At 46.5% G+C, this 19,181-nt stretch overlaps 1 protein-coding gene across 1 annotated transcript in view; it reads right to left on the bottom strand.

Annotated features, from left to right (window-relative positions):
- Positions 1-19,181, bottom strand: part of SERHL2 (serine hydrolase like 2) — a gene marked incomplete at both ends in the record, with an annotated part of 881,593 nt that overhangs the window by 260,503 nt on the left and 601,909 nt on the right. Inside the window, one exon of the mRNA XM_082266295.1 lies at positions 3,859-3,893. Within this exon, the coding sequence (XP_082122421.1) occupies positions 3,859-3,893 (35 nt within the window). The remainder of the gene's footprint in view (positions 1-3,858; positions 3,894-19,181) is intronic.

Here is a 19,181-nt window from a genome sequence, read left to right as displayed (position 1 = left end):
GGCCAGCCAAGAATCCATTAATTTTCTTGATCTGACTATCATGCGTGACGAAAATAAGTTTATCACCAATACTTATTTTAAAGTGACAGATCGGAACTCATATATCCCTACGGACAGCTGCCATCATGCCCCGTGGCTCCGCGCTGTCCCTAAGGGACAATATATGAGAATCAAGACAAACTGTACTAATGAAGTGGATTTTAAAAAACAAGCCAAAGTCCTCACTTGTAGGTTCCTTGATAAGGGCTATGATAGCTCTTTTCTTATGAGCACACTTGAGGAAGTAGATAAGAAGGACAGATCCAATATGCTGTCCACTGCAGTTAGTCCTAAAATCACGAACGCCCCTTACAATGCCCCTTTTGTTACTACTTTTTCAACGCAACATAAAAGTATAAAAAATCTTATTCGCAGGCATTGGCACATCCTCAAGAGTGATCGTCATTTATCTCATGTGCTACCTGAACAACCCCGAGTAATATTTAGAGGAGCTTCTACTTTAAGGGATCGATTAGCTCCCAATGTCCTGAACCCTCCTGGGCCCAAACCCACTTTTTTCAATCAACTCACAGGTTATTACAGATGCAACCGCTGCCAGACCTGTTCAGTTAATAAATGCAAAAAGAGGAATATTAAGGAATTTTTGTCCATGAGTACAGGCATCACATTTGAAATCAAACCCTTTATTTCCTGCTCCACGACTGGTGTCGTCTACCTTTTGCAATGCCCTTGTGGCTTGCAATATATAGGGAGGACCAAGAGACCCCTATATGTTAGGTGTAACAAGCACATAGCTAACATAAAAAAAGGGTTCAGAAAACATTCCGTGTCTAACCATTATCGGTTAAAACACAATAAGGACCCCCATAATACTATATTTATGGGGATCGACAAGTTTGTTTCACATTGGAGAGGAGAACCCTTTGTTAGGGGACTCTCCAAGTTGGAAATGTCCTGGATCTACAGGAATAAATGTTTTAGCCCATTCGGTCTGAATATAGACACGGATGTAAATGCCTTCATAGATAACTCTTAATTTGTGCTATTTTATATATTTTTTATTCATATTTTTTATTCATATTCGTGAATTTGATACTATACTAGCTAGTGTTTTTACACTTTTTTTTTGGAGTGAGTTGCATCCATCTAGGCTCTGCGACTAATTTGCTATTTTTGGTGGTTATGTCACTTTTTTATATAATATTTGGAATAAAATTATACCAATTAGGTGTTTTGTACTCCTATCCAGAGTGAGTTGCATCCATTTAGGCTCTGCGTCTTATTTGCCATTTTAGAGCCATTTTTGGTGGCTATGTTCCTTTACATAATATTTTTATTTCTATGTTAATGTTATTATTTTTTGTGACTATTTGCAACTTCGTATTGCAGGAATTATAACATCCTTTTTTCAATAATTAATTTACCAACCTTTTTAATTCATATGATTGATTAATTAACATGGGCGGATAATATCTACCACATGTTGACATATAATATAACCTTCAGATGTTGCTGATATTCAGTGAGTATTTTTTTGGTTTACATAAGCGGATCCCTTTGGAGGCAACTCTGGCTGGATTTTTAGTTTATTTTTATTGTATATTAAATTGTTCTCAGTTGTTTGGCTATTTCCCTGATTAATGATGGCGCCCGCGGCTTCTTTCGATTCAGACGCCGCTGCCGCTATATGTACATTTCCTTTACTTGATGTCAGGGCCTTCCAGGGTCCAATATGGTGCCGATCGCCTCCGTAGCTTCCGGAAGGGGCGGATGCCTCTTACGATACTTAAGTGGTGACTCAGCGCGCCGCCCGCATCCCCAGGAAGACGTCAGTTGTGACGAAACGTGCGTAGGGAAGGCGTGCTGATGTCACCACTGTGTATCCGGAAGTCGGGCGGCGGCGGCTTTGAATTTTATGACAAGCGCTTATATCCATCGGACAATTGTGAGTGTATTTCTTTGTTTTGACTTATTAAATTGCCTAGACCATCTGCACTATTGTGGCCCCTTCTTTCTTTGCATATGTATGCTTAACCATTGATTTGGACGAGGTGGCTGGTGTTCTGTGCTTGCTGGACGTTGCGGATCCCTGTATCCAACAGGACCCGGTCAGGAGAGGAGTTTTCCATTGCAGCTGGCTATCTAGAGAGTATAGAATGCTGTTAACCCTTTCCCATCTGGTAAGCGCATACCCCTAGCATGCTTCACTGCGGCTGATAGAGGTGATCTTTGGTGGCGGATTTACCAACTCTGCATCTGCACTTTGGAATCTTCTATTCTTGGACTATCCTACCTGAATGTATAGGCTTAATTTGTGTCATCTGCCTGGACTATACATATGATTTTATGAACATTTGAATCATTGCTGATTTATTTTCCAGTGTATCAATTTTTGTAGCACAGCTTCCCATTTGACAAGTAAAGTAATGTATTGGTTGTCCAATACTACTTCTGCAGGGATTTCCCCCTCACTTCCTGAAGAATTATTAGGCCCAGAAATTTCCAAATGTGATCTTTTATCTTGGCCTTATAACACCTCGCTCTACCTAGATGAGTGCCCCTTCTAGCAAATGTGATCTTTGGTCACTGGTTCCCACTTTCTGCATCTTGCAAACTTCTGATGCGTAGCCAATTGTTGCTCTTTGTACTGGTTTGTCTCAGTAACTATTTTTTCAATAACCTCATTGGTCAGAAATAATTGTAGGTATGCAAAGGTGTTTTCATGGTCAACGTCAACTTTCATACCAGGTGCTCCAGTAAATGGGGATCTTGGTGGCACTGCCCGATCCGTCCTGCAGTCAATAGAGCACCAAGTTCTCACATCGCTGAATCATGGCTGTCGTCACTTTTAGTACCCGATGACGAATTTTCCCACAAATCACTATCACTCAGTTCTTCAAATAATTTCGATTCACTGTCTCTGTTTCCCAGTTCGTCTAAAAGAGCTTTTGAGCTAAAAGAACGCTTTTTGGACACCATGGATGTTCTCAATTCTACAGGCATAAAGAACCGCAAAAGTACAGGCAGGGCACTGGAAAAGTCACTAGGTGAAAAGCTGTGGTCAAATGGCTTGATACAAAGTTGAAATCCTAACAGATTACACTGTATCATGTAATTTGTTTTATTTATTTTTTGAATTTCCGGTTCCACCCCCCTGCGTCACGGTGCTTGCAGGGAAGGCAACCGGAAAACAAGTGCCCCCATCGGCCAGAGCACACAGCAGGAGGATGGCTGGAGGACGGCGGGAGGGCAGCAGGAGGACGGCGGGGGGCGCTCGTAGCGGAAGGTAAGTTTGATCGTGGGGTAATCCTGAGTGTGGCTCGGGGTTACTGCTTTTGGCACTGTAGAATAACCTCGAGCCACACTTGGGAATACCACCAGGGAGGTCAACACTGTCAAGAAAAAAACTTACAGCATGCAAGTAAAGATCAGATAATTATTAGACAACTAAAATTTGGACTGAAAAGGTGGAGTTACCCTTTAAAAATGGGAAATGGGCAACCTGTAAAATACTGAGAAGTATAAATGTTGCCAACCTCAAGCTGTTTCCAGATATCATTTCATTGTTTACTAGATAGTAGAAGCTAACGTGGTTGTTTGCTATGGGTAACAGACTTATATCTTGTAAGTTATTCCATTTTTCATAAAGCAGCTACATGTCAAAAGTTGCAAGGAGGGCTCCATAAATCAGACATTTGCATTTTTGGTTGCCTTACAGTAGCAATTAATTAACCATATGTAGCAGAAGAAACTGCACAAACCCTAAATTGTGTAATTATTTTGCCCATTTTTCAGAGAAAGACATTAATGTTAACATTATTCCTACTTCTACAAGATTACTATACAAAATTGACTTACCACAGTGACTCTTATGTCCCGGCTGAACACAACACCTGCAACAGAAATGACTAGAAATTACTATATTTATTTTCCAAAAATTACTTTATTAGAACTGTAAACATATTCTATTGTATGTATGTAAGCAATTAAAAAGGCAATCAACTGTAGCCACCCTGTCCTAAACAGGGACTAATTTCTAAATATATTCTTGCTAGAACAACCTTGCTGATTTATAGTCTACTTGTTAATTATTTTTTTCCCCTAAATTCAGTGTAGCTGTGGCTTCTCTCTTCTGTCAGTAGGTGTTACTGGTACCCTTGGTATTAATATAAGAAGCTACAGTAAAGCGGACTTATGAATATTCATGCTTGCTCTAACTAGCCAGTGGGAATTTCCTTGCCACTGGTGCATGCTGGTGAGAGAGAATACATGGAGAGGGCTTGGTGTTCTCTCTATTCTTCCCAGGATCTAATCTGAAAGAGTGTGCGAAGAGCCATTGAGTGATTAGGCTAAGCCTTATAGGCCTGTGCATGTGCTTGGAGCTGAAGGAGCCTGCATATCCAGTGTGTGGGGTTGTTTGAGGCCCTGTGCTCAGGGATCCTCTCAGGAGACAGGAGAGGAGAAGATGATGTCTGAGATGAAGTACCAGAGGTCACTCTGCCACTTGAGGTCCTGGGTGAAGGATTCAAAGAAGGTCTGGGAAAGCATCAAGATGGGATCATCAATACAGGTGCTGCATTTCAGCTTAGGGCCCTTTTCCTGTACTGGAGTCTATTGTGTTATTGAGTCTGCAGACCAGAAAATGGGTGTTCTGAACTCCCTATCTCTCTCTCTCCCTTGAGTTTTGAGTGTGAGCAATACACTGTTTTATTTTCATCTGAAAATGACTGGTGCCCATCTGTTCAGATTTCTTATTATATTCTTAGAAATCTGCACCATGAGGTAAAATGTCAGCCTGCCCTATCTCTGGCAGTATCACCATGTCTCCTGGAGTTCAGGGGGTGCTACACAACCTAAAAACATTTCAGTTTTTGCAGATTTTGAGAGTTACATTGTGTGAAATTATCTATGCTTCTGAGATTATTGTGGGATCCCTGTATTTGAGTTCATGGGTTTGCACTTCTGCTGTGGGCAATGATAGATTTTACTTTCAATGTTGGAGTTTTAATGTATTATAAATTATGGAGAATGAAAATAGAACAGGTCTGGGTGTAGAGGAATACACAACTCCCAGGTGGAAAAGAACAAATGTAGGAATTAGGGCATAGAGATTCCACTGATAGAAAATTCAAGTTGCATAGGAAGAAAGAAAATAACCCATCATCGGGCAACAATTAGAACTATAATATCACTTTTAGGTGGACTTAACTTTTTTTCTAATGTATAGTTTACATGATAATTAGACCCATATAAAATCCAAGATGATTTCACTTTCTCTCACAGTGAAGGTGGAAATGCCTAAAAGGATGTGGGGGGAGTAGCTAGGAAAGATAGTATGTCAATGCAGACTTTTCACAAAACGTATATATACAGCGGACAGCTGTGCAGTGTAAAACACAAGATTAGCTGTACAGTAATACAAATCATTTTGAGATGTAAAAAAAGGGAACAGATATGTACTGTATTTTGTGTATTTAGCGGTTTGCAAATGGCAAAACATCCATGGGGTTTGAAAAAGTTTAACGGGACTAAAGTAGAAAAGAAAAAAAGAAAAATAAACTTTATTGATAAATGCACTAAAACCATATTTAAACACTTCCACAACCCATGAGAAAAAAAACAAAAAACACTGTCAAAACAACACTCTATTCTGGACTGAAGCAAATGAAAATCAGGTCGCCAGAGTATCCCTGTCCCTGATGATAATATTTCAACATGTCCACCTTGTATTAACCACTTTACCACTAGAGGATTTTGCTGTCTTACGTCTGGGCCACTTTTTGCGATTCGGCACTGTGCGACTTTAACAGACAATTGCGCTGTCGTGTGACGCTGTACCCAAACAAAATTTACGTCCTTTTTTTCCCACAAATAGAGCTTTCTTTTGGTGGTATTTGATCACCTGTGCGATTTTTACTTTTTGCGCTATAAACAAAAAAAAGAGCGTTTATTTTGAAAAAATAACAATATTTTTCAAATTTTTTATATGAAATTCCCCCCCAAAAAAATGAAAAAATCAATTTTTTTTTAAATTTTTGGCCAATTTGTTTTATGCTACCTATGTTTGGTAAAAAAAACACAATAAGCGTATTTTGATTGGTTTGCGCAAAAGTTATTGCGTTTACTAACAAAGGGAAAGATTTCTGTCATTTTTTGTGTTTTTTTTTTTAACGCGTAATGGCAGCGATCGGCGATTTTTTTTGCGGGACTGCGACATTGCGGCGGACAGATCGGACCCTTGACTAACATTTTTGACACTTTTGGGGGTACCAGTGACATTACTGCAGTAATCAGTGCTATATATATGCACTGTTACTGTAAAAATGACACTGGCAGGGAAGGAGTTAATATTATTGGAGAGGGAGGGGTTAATGTATGCCTGGTGCTTACTAACGTGTGGGGGGGAGGTGACTGTGTGACACAAGGACAGATCGAGGGTTCAACTATGCTGAACCCTGCAATCTGACCCTGCCTGTCACTTCAGAGATCCGCCCGCTTGTGTTTACACAGGTGGGCGGATCTCCACACTCGATTCCCTGACGATCAGGGAAGAGCAGCGGCGATCGCCGCTGCTCCTCCCCTGGCCCGACTCCTGCTGTGACTGAATACAGCGGGGGCGAGCCTCCGGCGGCGCGCGCGCGCCGCCGAGAAAGGGGAGTCTCTGACGACGTGGGTCTACGTCGTCAGACGATAACGAACCACTTTGCCGCAGTAGGCTCAACGTGAGCAGACGGCAAGTGGTTAAACATACCACATGCTCCTCCTGGTGATATTAGGCTCCATAATTACTGTACATCTCAGGTGGTGGCTGGACTTTTCTCACTGAAAATATCAATTGTGCCAGCAAAAGGAACACCATGCACCGAGATGAAAATTAGTAATGTACCTTTATTAACCAATTCCATAAAGGGCACTTTCCTGACAGACTCCATGGCAGCACACATATGGGTAGGCTCCGCCTCCTCTCCTACCCTATAGGACCCCACTCCCATAAATCTTTGCTCCATACCAGGAGCCGTGTTCCTTTTTTGTCCTCCTCCTGCAAGAAGGAAGTCTTACCTTATAGGATACCTATCGGTTTCAGGCGACCTGGTGGCTTGTGGACCTTCCTGTTGTCGGATGCCTCCTGTTTTATGTCCAGCAATCTCGATATTTATCGGGTGGACCCAGGGAATATTGTCTTGATGCTGAAGATGCCGTAAATCCTGCATGAGAGGTGGGCTGCATTGTTGGCCAATACATCCTTGCTATTTAGCGGATAGGCCCTGATGCCCTGTCACACACACGTGTATTTATCCAGGCCTGAGACTGTTCGGCTTTCATCATGGTGGTAAAGTATAAAACTTTCTTTGGTCATTGTATCTCCTGTTTGTTTGCGGCTGGAGCACTCCTGCGTTCCAGATCGCCGCTTAGGCTCCTCCCCCTGCTTCTCCGGACCTCCGATGGGTCGTCCAGGATGAGGCTTGGCTCTGGCTTCGTTCACGCATGCGCGCGCACTGCTCCTGATCTCCTATGACGCTATTGCGTCGATGGGGGCGTGGCTTCGCGGCTCCCGGGAGATTTAAGCAGCTGTCAAAGCTGTTTTCAGTGGGATGTCTGTGGCGCTGCGGTGGCTTCCCCATGCTGTCTGTCTGCTCCTTAGTGGTGAGTCATGCTTTGAACCAGTGGCTATTTGGGGTTTGGGGGGTTGGTGTGAAGACAAAAGTTAGTACATGTATGCTTACTTTCTTCCTGTTGCAGGCTGTGCTTCTATCTGCAATGGATGCTTCCCCCCCGGTGGCCAGTCCCTGTGCAACAGGTAAGCTAGTTACCTTACCCTTACCTGCTTGCGTTGGCTGGTTGTGTGTGGAGCCTAAGTGTGTTTTCCCTGTTTTTTTCCTCTATTCAGCCCCTTTAGGTCTGACCAACGTCCCATTTCTGGATCAAAGGATCAATCTCCTTCAGTCCACCGACACTCTTCATCAAAATCTGGTCATAGGTCTAAGCGTCATGCAGACACTACCAGTTCAGTCGCACCGCCATTCTGACCGCGGTTCAGGGAAGTCATGCTGGGGCTGCAGAGCCCGTGTCCCTGAGGATAGATCCTTATGTGATGCCTGTTATTCCAAGGTACTAAAGGAGAAGCAAGACACTGTACAACCAGTGGAGTCTATGGTCAGGCCGATCGTACAGGAATCCCTCAGAGATTAGGATCCTGGTAGGCTGTCTGGTCACTCTTCAAAGGCTCCTGGGCCCCCTCCAAGAGATGAATTGGAGCCAGGTACTTCTCAACCGAGTCACTTTTCAGAAGATTCTATAGACAGCGAGGATGATTTGGAAGACCAGAATGTAGGTTTTGAACCTGCAATGGTCCCACCGCTAGTTAAATCGGTTAAGGAGGCACTAAAGTGGGAAGATCCAGCAGAGTCCCCAGCTAAGCAAAATAAATATTTCAAGCATCTTAAGAAAGAGCGTTCCCATTTTCCTCTTCTGGGGGAATTGGGAGAAAATATTACAGATGAGTGGCAGGGAGTTGAAAAAAGAAGCTCTCTGTCATCCAAGATCTCCAGGATGTATCCCTTTAAGAATGATAAAGTGAAACATCTAGATTCTGCTCCCACGGTGGATGCGGCCTTGATGAGGTTGGTGAAGCACGTGACCTTACCATTAGAAGACTCAGTTTCCTTCAAAAATGCTCTTGACAGGTGGATCGACACAGATCTTAAAAAAGATTTATCTCTCCGAAGGTATGGCTTGTAAGCCGGCCCTGGCATTGGCAGCCACATCCAAGGCGATGGAAGCCTGGGTGGACAACGTGCAGGCTACACTTCAGAGTGTCTCCAAAGAGGTGGCAAGGAGCTCGGCCATTCAAGAGTTGAGGCTGGCAATGGCTTTCTTGGGGGAGGCATCCATTGATATCATCCGCTTGGTGGCGCGGGTCATGCTGTCCTCTGTCACGGCCAAGTGCGCCTTGTGGTTGCGTCCCTGGTTGGCTGATCCTGCCTCTAAACAGGCTTGGTGTAGAATCCCCTTTGAGGGTTCTTCTCTCTTTGGTAATAAACTGGACAGTGCTATTACCCGTGCCACTGGTGGTAAATCGTGGTTCCTTCCCCAGGATCGCTGGTTGATAGACCAGAGAAGACCTCAAAACAGGCAAAATCCCAATCGTACCAGAGAGGCTCGTTTCTACAGGCCTGGCCGTGAGTTTAGGAAGAACTGGAAGCGCCCTCAGTCTACGGGGCAAAAATTCTCCAAAGGGAAATCTTCTGGAGGCCGAGAGGCAACTAAATCCTTTTGATATCGAGCCTGTCCAGACAGTGCGGGTAGGCGCACGCTTACTTCAATTTGCGCACGTCTGGGCAGCCTTGGTCGAAGATCAGTGGACTGTCAGAGCCGTATCACACGGGCATGTGTGGATCTTCGACAAAAGTCCTATTCTTTGTTTCATTCCTACGGCCTTACCCCGTTCAGAAGAAAAGAAGTGGACTCTTCTATCATTTGTAGAATCCCTGGTTGCCCAGGGTGCAGCAGTGCCTGTCCCAACCGAGGAAAGGTTCTAAGGCATTTACTCTCCGCTCTTCATGGTCTTGAAGAAAAGCGGCTCTTGGAGGCCGGTTATAGATCTAACACACCTAAACACCTTCATCAAGAAAGAGAGGTTCAGGATGGAGACACTTTTCACAATTCGTCAAGTGGTGTAGCCAGAGGATTGGATGATATTCATAGATCTGAAAGATGCTTACTTTCACGTTCCAGTCGCAACAGAAATGCAGAAATTTCTTTGATTCGCAGTGGGTCAGGTGCATCTTCAGTTTACCTGTCTCCCTTTTGGGGCTTACCACATCACCTCGATTCTTTTCAAAGATCTTACTGGCTGTGGTAGCCCTAATCAGAGCAAAAGGGATTCGTCTTTACCATTACTTGGACGATTTGCTTCTTCTGTCAAGACACCAAGATCAAATTCTGCATCACAAGGCTCAAGTAATTTCCACCCTTCAAGAGTTCAGGTGGCTCCTGAACTTGGAAAAAAGCCATCTGGAACCCACTAAGTCGTTGGTCTTCCTAGGGGCCCTCTTTGACACTTCCAGAGGCACTATCTCCCTTCCATTGGGGAAGATTTCGATAATTCGCAGCAGGATTCGTCCGGCATTATCAGCCTCTCATCTCCGTGCGTCCCAGTGCATGAAGATAATTGGGACCATGGTCTCCACGGCTCCCATGGTGAAGTGGGCACAGTGGAGGATGAGGCCCTTTCAGATGGGATTCCTCCAACAGTGGAGTTTCGAGAGTCCAGAAGTCCTCATTTGGATAACAGCGTCCATGAGGGAAAGCTTAACCTGGCGGCTACAGCGGGAAAATCTCTTAAATTGCCATTCGATCATTCCAGCATCCTGGTTGGTCGTGACTTCGGACGCCAGCAGGACGGGGTGGGGAGCGCACTGCCTGTCGGAGGTGGCCCAGGGCAGTTGGGATTTCCCTGCCCACGGGGTGGTCTCGAATGTACTGGAGCTTCGGGCAGCGTTCTGTGCTCTCCAGGCCTTTCAGCATCTGGCGACCGATGCCTCGGTCCTCCTAAGACTGGACAATACGACAGCTGTCGCCTACATCAAGAGACAAGGAGGCACCCGCAGTTCTTCTCTTCTGAAAGAAGTGAAACCAATTATGGATTGGGCTCAAAGACATCTATCCAACCTGTCGGCCGCCTACCTTCCAGGTGTCCAGAACGTCCAGGCAGACTTCCTTTCGAGGTCTGTTCTGGACAACAATGAGTGGTCACTTCATCCAGAGACCTTCAGGTGGGTCATGTCTCTAGGATCCGTCCGGAGGTAGATCTATTCGCATCTCCAAGCAATGCCAAACTAGAGAAATTCTATACGAGGTGGTGTTATCCCCAGGCCTATGGGGTAGATGCCCTGATGGATCATTGGAGCTTTCACAGAGCTTACGCGTTTCCCCCAGTGCCAGTCATATTCAAGTTTCTTCAGAGACTCAGGACGGAGAGAGTGGAGATCGTAGCGATTCTCCCCTTCTGGCCAAAGAGACAGTGGTTCCCTCTGTTGCTCCAGCTGAGCTGTCGGGACCCGGTACCTCTGCCAGCCAGACCGGACCTTCTGTCCCAAGGGCCTATTCTTCATCCCTGCCCAGCACAGCTTCATCTCATGGTATGGCTTTTGAAAGGGAAAGACAAAGCTTTAGGTTGTCCAAACGAGGCGATCTCTACAATGATGAGTGCCAGAAGACCCAGCACCAACAAAGTTTATGAAAGAATCTGGTCCAAATTTAAGGATTATGTGGATAGCAGACCTGGTTCTGTTACCGACCCAGGAATCTAGGATATTTTAGGCTTTCTCCAGTCCGGGCTGGATCTACATAGTTACATAGTAGGTGAGGTTGAATAAAGACAATAGTCCATCCAGTTCAACCTGTGTAGGTGTGTGTGGCTGTAATCATCTCACATACCCCTAAATGTTCTGATCCTTGAGATGTACGTCTAATAGTCTTTTGAAAGCCACCATACTACCCGCAGAAACCACTTCTTGTGGTAGAGAATTCCACAGTCTTGTAGCCCTAACAGTAAAGAACCCCCCATGTTGCCTGAGGTTAAAACGCTTCTCCTCTAATCGCATTGTGTGCCCCGAGTCCTCATGCAATCGCTTCGACTGAACAGCTTTTTTTCTAAGCTGAGATCCCCATTGAGATCTTTAAAAATTGCTATCATGTCCCCCCTCAGGCGTCTCTTCTCCAGGGAGAATAAATCAAGCGATTGGAGACGCTCTTCATAATCAAGGTCCTCCCATCCCCTAATTAGTTTAGTTGCCCTTCTCTGTACTCTCTCCAGCTCCAACACATCTCTTCTGAGGACTGGCGACCAGAACTGGACAGAATACTCCAGATGAGGTCGGACCAGAGTTTTATAAAGTGGAAGGATTATAGTCTTATCTCTGGAAAACATCCCTTTCTTTATGCATGCTAATATTCTGCTAGCCTTGGTAGCCGCCACTTGACATTGCATGCTGTTGCCTAGTCTATCATCAACCAAGACTCCCAGATCCTTCTCCATTTTTGATTCCCCCAAGGGTTCCCCTCCTAACGTGTATTGTGCTTTTATGTTTCTAGTCCCCAAGTGCAAAACCTTACACTTCTCCACGTTAAACCTAATTTTCCAAGTCGTTGCCCACTCCGTTATTTTGTCCAGGTCATTCTGTAGGATATCTGCTTCTTGCTGTGCAGTTATTGCCCTGCCTAATTTTGTGTCATCAGCAAAAACTGATATCGAACTACTGATCCCGTCCTCAATGCTGTTTATGAATAAATTGAACAAGGTTGGTCCTAGGACTGAGCCTTGGGGGACCCCGCTTACTATCTCAGACCAGTCTGAGTATGCGCTGTTTATTACCACCCTTTGGACACGCCCTTTTAGCCAGTTCCATATCCAAGAGCAAACCCTGCTGTCGATACCTGCAGACCTTATTTTATAAATTAAGCGCTTGTGGGGAACTGTATCAAACGCCTTAGCGAAATCTAGGTACACCACATCCACTGGTTTGCCCCTATCTAGCTCGCAGCTCACCTCCTCGTAGAATGTTAAGAGATTGGTTTGACAAGAACGCCCATTTGTGAACCCGTACTGGTTACTACTGATGATGCTGTTGTCCTTAGCAAACTCTACGATATAGTCCCTTATCATCCCCTCCAGAAGTTTACATACTACTAATGTCAGACTGACCGGCCTATAATTTCCCGGTATATGCCTCTGACCCTTTTTGAATATCGGAATCACGTTTGCTTTCCTCCACTCCCCTGGTACATCTCCTGTCCTAATACTGTCCGCAAAGATCAGGAACAGTGGTCTGGATATAACCTTACTGAGTTCCTTGAGTACTCTCGGATGTACGCCATCCGGGCCTGGTGATTTGTTTGTGTTAAGTTTGTCCAGCCTTTCTGTCATTGGCAGTAAGTTCTTTTCGAGTCCAAATCTCAGCCATTTCGGCTTTTACTGGGACTGCATGGGCGAAACACTCTCTGGTTCGCCAGTTCTTCAGAGGTGCTACCAGGCTAAGACCTCCTAGAAAACCCAGGTTTCCTAAGTGGGATCTTCCTACGGTTTTGGATTTTCTTTCCTCAGTCACGTTGAATCAGGAGGATCTGTTCTTCCTTAAAAATATCTCAATGAAGACTGCCTTTCTAGTGGCTATTACATCAGCCAAACGGGTTTCCCAACTCAGTGCCTTGGGCTACAAGGAACCATTCCTTACGTTTTTTCCTGACCGGGTAGTATTGGTTCCGATGCTTGGCTCCAATCCAAAGGTAACGTCGGTCTTCCATGTCAACCAGGAGATTGCCCTGCCTACGTTCAAATCTCAGAATGAAAATTCTATTCATCCTGTGGATGTGGGGAAAACTTTACGGCTATATCTGGAGACCACGGCTCCTTTTCGCCAGTCAGACCATCTTTTTGTCCTCATCCACGAGAAAAACAAAGGCAAACAAACTTCCTTTAAGATCTATAGTGAGTTGGATAGTTCAGACCATCTAGTGGGCATATAGAGCCAAGGGACTGGCTCCTCCAGAGGTAGTGAGGGCTCATTCCACTAGAGGGATCTCTACATCATGGGCAGCTTCTCTTCATGTAGCTCCTGACGTGATTTGCAGAGCGGCTTCTTGGTCATCAATCAATACCTTCATGTCGCATCACTGTGTTGAACCGGCTTCTTTGTCTTTGGTCAATTTTGGTTTAAAAGTTTTGTCTGTTGACGGTGCAAATTAAACCTATTTTCTGTTAAACCAGCAGTTACCCGCCCGGGTGTGTATGGCTAGTTATTTCCCATACGTGTGCTGCCATGGAGTCTGTCAGGAAAACTGAAAATTTATATCAATACTTACCGTAATTTTCCTTTCCATATGGACTCCATGGCAGCAGGAGTCCCCTCCCATCTGCTGGAGTAGTCTATTTATGGAACACGGCTCCTGGTATGGAGCAAAGATTTATGGGAGTGGGGTCCTATAGGGTAGGAGAGGAGGCGGAGCCTACCCATACGTGTGCTGCCATGGAGTCCATCAGGAAAGGAAAATTACGGTAAGTATTGATATAAATTTTCTGTTTTCACCCCCTTCCTGACCAGACCAATTTTTAGCTTTCAGCGCTCTCACACATTGAATGATAGTCATGTAAGGCTGTACCCTAATCACATTTTTTTCACACAAAAAGAGCTTTCTTTTAGCCACCACTGGGTTTGTTATTTTTTGCGATATAAGTAAAAAAAGAGCGAAAAATTTGAAAAAAAAAATACATTTTTTTTCTAAACAAAACTGTCATAACAACAAGTTTTTCTCTCACACCATATATGCATACTTGCAATTACACCCCAAAATACATTCTGCTACGCCTCCTGAGCAATACCACGTGTGGCAATACCACGTGTGAGACTTTTACACAGCCTGGCCACATACAGAAGCCCAACATGCAAGGAGCTCCGTCAGGTCTGCTATGAGCAAAAATTACACATATCGTTTCCTAACGACCTATCACACATTTGAGGGCCCTGGAGCACCAGGACAATGGAATTACCCACAAAATGACCCCATTTTGGAAAGCAAACACCCCAACGTATATTCTATGAGGCATAATGAGTCTTTTGAACATGTCATTTTTTTCCCACAAGTTTTTGGAAAATGTGGAAAGAAAATGAAATCTTTTTTTTTTTCACAAAGTTGTCAATTTATAAGATATGTCTAACACATAGCATATACATAGCAAAAATTACATTCTGCTACTCGTCCTGGCCACATACAGAGGCCCAACATCCAAGAAGCACTTTCAGGCATTCTAGGAGCATAAATTACATATCCAATTGCATTACAACCTATCACACTTTTGAAGGCCCTGGAGCACCAGGACAATGGAAACGCTCACAAAATGACCCCATTTTGGAAAGCAAACACTCCAACACATAATCTATGAGGCATGGGCTGCAGATAGGTACTCAGTAGGGATCGACCGATTATTGGCAACACCAATATATCAGGGGTCGGTATGCACTTTCCCCAATATATCGGAATCTGCCTCTGAAGTTACCGATATTGCTGATATTTTCGTGACATCATTGCATATGTTGCGCTGCACACGTTCTGTCTTCTAAGACCACCTCCCACTCATGCGCGGCCCATACGTGACATCATTTCACCGTGCACTGCACACGTTCTCGATCTTAAGACCGCCTCTTACGCTTCGGACAGCCTTGTGTGCAGCCAGCTGCAGTCTGGTCATGGTGCACACGGTGGCAGCCATCCACCCACAGGCCCTGGCCTCAGCCACCCATCACAGGGTGCCAGCCGTATGCCATCCGACCCAACAGAACAGGGTGCCAGGCCAGCATCAAGCCACCCACCCACCCCACAACAGGGTGCCAGCCACCCACCCCACAACAGGGTTCCAGCAAGCAAACAAGCCACCCAGATGACACCAAGCAAGCCACCCACCACTGTGACCACACAGTGTTCCAGCAAGCCAGCCACCCACAACAGGCCAGGGTGAGTGACACCAAGCCAGCCACCCACACAAAAGGGTGACCCCAAGCCAGCCACCCACCAGTGTTCCAGCAAGCCAGCCAGCCATCCACCCACCACAGTGTTCCAGCAAGCCAGCCACCCACCACAGTGTTCCAGCAAGCAAGCCACCCACAACGGGGTGACACCAAGCCAGCCATCTACCACTGTGTTCCAGCAAGCCAGCCACCCACAACAAGGTGACCCCAAGCCAGCCACCCACCACAGTGCTCCAGCAAGCCAGCCACCCACCACAGTGTTCCAGCAAGCCAGCCACCCACCCACCACAGTGTTCCAGCAAGCAAGCCACCCACAACGGGGTGACACCAAGCCAGCCACCTACCACTGTGTTCCAGCAAGCCAGCCACCCACAACAAGGTGACCCCAAGCCAGCCACCCACCACAGTGCTCCAGCAAGCCAGCCAGCCAGCCACCCACCACAGTGTTCCAGCAAGCCAGCCACCCACCCACCACAGTGTTCCAGCAAGCAAGCCACCCACAACGGGGTGACACCAAGCCAGCCACCTACCACAGTGTTCCAGCAAGCCAGCCACCCACAACAGGGTGACCCCCAAGCCAGCCACCCACCACAGTGTTCAGCAAGCCAGCCACCCACAACAGGGTGACACCAAGCCAGCCACCCACAACAGGGTGACACCAAGCCAGCCACCCACCACAGTCTTCCAGCAAGCCAGCCACCCACAACAGGGTGACACCACGCCAGCCACCCACCAGAGTGTTCCAGCAAGCCAGACACCCACCCACCCACCACAGTGTTCCAGCAAGCCAGCCACCCACAACAGGGTGACACCAAGCCAGCCACTCACCACAGTGTTCCAGCGAGTCAGCCACCCACTACAGTGTTCCAGCAAGTCAGCCACCCACAGCCGGGTGACCCCAAGTCAGCCACCCACCACAGTGTTTCAGTAAGCCAGCCACCCACAACAGGGTGACACCAAGCCAGCCACCCACCACAGTGTTCCAGCAAGCCAGCCACCCACAACAGGGTGAAACCAAGCCAGCCACCCACCACAGTGTTCCAGCAAGCCAGCCACCCACAACAGGGTGACACCAAGCCAGCCATCCACCACAGTGTTCCAGCAAGCCAGCCACCAATCACAGTGTTCCAAGCAAGCCAGTCACCCACAACAGGGTGACCCCTAAGCCAGCAACCCACCACAGTTTTTGAGCAAACCAGCCACCCACAACAGGGTGACACCAAGCCAGCCACCCACCACAGTGTTCCAGCAAGTCAGCCACCAACCATAGTGTTCCAGCAAGCCAGCCACCCACAACAGGGTGACACCAAGCAAGCCACCCACCACAGTGTTCCAGCAAGCCAGCCACCCACCAACAAGGTGACACCAAGCCAGTCACACTGCCAGGCGTCAGCCACCGACCCACAACAGGGTGCCAGCAAGCAAGCCACCCACACTGCCAGGCGTCAGCCACCGACTCACAACAGGGTGCCAGCAACTCAGCAAGCTACCCTCACTGCCAGGCGTCAGTCACCGACACACAACAGGGTGACAGCAAGGCAGCCACCCACCACAGTGTTCCAGCAAGCCAGCCACCAACCACAGTGATCCAGCAAGCCAGCCACCCACAACAGGGTGACACCAAGCCAGCCACCCACAACAGGGTGACACCAAGCCAGCCACCCACCACAGTATTCCAGCAAGCCAGCCACCCACAACAGGGAGACACCAAGCCAGCCACCCACCACAGTGTTCCAGCAAACCAGCCACCCACAACAGGGTAACCCCAAGCCAGCCACCCACCACGGTGTTCCAGCAAGCCAGCCACCCACAACAGGGTGACACCAAGCCAGCCACCCACCACCGTGTTCCAGCAAGCCAGCCACCCACAACAGGGTGACACCAAGCCAGCCACCCACCACAGTGTTCCAGCAAGCCAGCCACCAACCACAGTGTTCCAGCAAGCCAGCCAACCACAACAGGGTGACACCAAGCAAGCCCCCCCACCATAGTTTTCCAGCAAGCCCCCCCCGCCCACAACAGGGTGACACCAAGCCAAACACACTGCCAGGAATCAGCCACCGACTCACAACAAGGTGACAGCAGCCAGCCACCCCACAACAGGGTGCCAGCCAGCAAGCCACCCATACTGCCAGGTGTCAGCCACCAACCCGCAACAGGGTGCCAGCAAGCCACCCACACTGCCAGGTGTCAGCCACCAACCCGCAACAGGGTGCCAGAAAGCCACCCACACTGCCAGGCGTCAGCCACCAACCCGCAACAGGGTGCCAGCAAGCAACCCACACTGCCAGGCTTCAGCCACCGACCGACCCACAACAGGGTGCCAGCAAGCCATTTTTTTTATTTTTTGTCTCTTTCAAATTGCAATGGAGATGGATGAGCAGAGAAAAAGTAAAAGTGTGGTCTAGGACTATTTTTCGTCTCAACCTTCTCCAGGAAAAGCAGCAGTGTGCAACACATGCACAAACAATATAAGCATGGGATCAGTAACTGCAAAAAACAAAAATACCTCAAATCTTTGTGCCCATCTAAAAGTTCATCATATTGAATTATATCATGCAGCACAGAAAAAACAAAACGAATATCAATTTAATTTTGAAATACCTCCTCCACTATCCCAGGCAACAATAACAGATATGTTTCTGAAAAAAAAAAAACAGGTGTCACTGTCAGATGGAAGATCCCAACTGCTGGACAGAGTAATCACAGAGATGAATGTCACTGATAACCAGCAATTTACAATGGTGTCTGACTCAGGATTTAAGCGGTTGATGTCCATACTTGAGCCAAGCTACACACTGAAGAGTGAGAAGTATTATTGAACGGAAATGCTGGGAAAGATTCACCAAAATGTCATTGACAAAGTAAAGGCTATGCTGCAACCAGAGAGTGCTGGCAACTCACTCTCATTCACGAGTGACTGCTGGTCAGGACAAACAGAGTCAGAGTCACTAATGATGCCACTTCATTGACAGCGGATGGACAAAAAGGCAATTGGTGTTGAATACAAAAGTGATGTAAGGATCCCACACTGAGTACAGTAGAGTAATGTTTCTAGGTATGCTTGAAGACTGGGGAATCAACAAAGACTGAGTGATGCGTGTGCTACTTCGAGACACTGGAGCAAACCTGCAGAAAGGAATGAGGCTTGCTGATATGTCAGACCTCAGTGTCATGGCACAAAACACCCTCCAACTTTCAAATGATGGTCTGTCAGAGCTTTAATTGATATATGTTTTGAGAAGCATGAAGAAATTAAAAATGTTGTGCTTGCAAGACTTTTGAATCCCGATACAAGAACCATGCTTTCTCTTCTGATGATGTATTGGCTAAGGCAAAACAATGGCTGACAGAAGATAATAAACAGGAGGTGCAGGAGGTTCCTACCGAAAAGTCCAGAACACTATTTTTATAATCTGAAAGAGCAGCATGCAGCAAAAACAGAAAAATGTCCAAAAATACGTCAACGAACAGAAGAGAATCTTCTTCATCGTGGTGGAATTGATCAGGGCATTTTCAGTGTTTTATTGGGGCCTCATGTGGAGGATACAATTTCTTCTGAATCTGCAATAATGAGCCTGGATGATGAACTTCATCTCTATTTGAAGGAACCCGTAATTGACAGAAGAAGTCATCCTCTTCAGTGGTGGAAAGAAA

Source organism: Pelophylax lessonae (assembly GCF_965119305.1).
Source record: "Pelophylax lessonae genome assembly, chromosome: 8".
In the NCBI taxonomy this organism is placed as follows: Eukaryota; Metazoa; Chordata; class Amphibia; order Anura; family Ranidae; genus Pelophylax; species Pelophylax lessonae.
The sequence above is the reverse complement of the archived record's forward strand: the minus strand, read 5'-3'. Positions and strand labels throughout refer to the sequence as shown.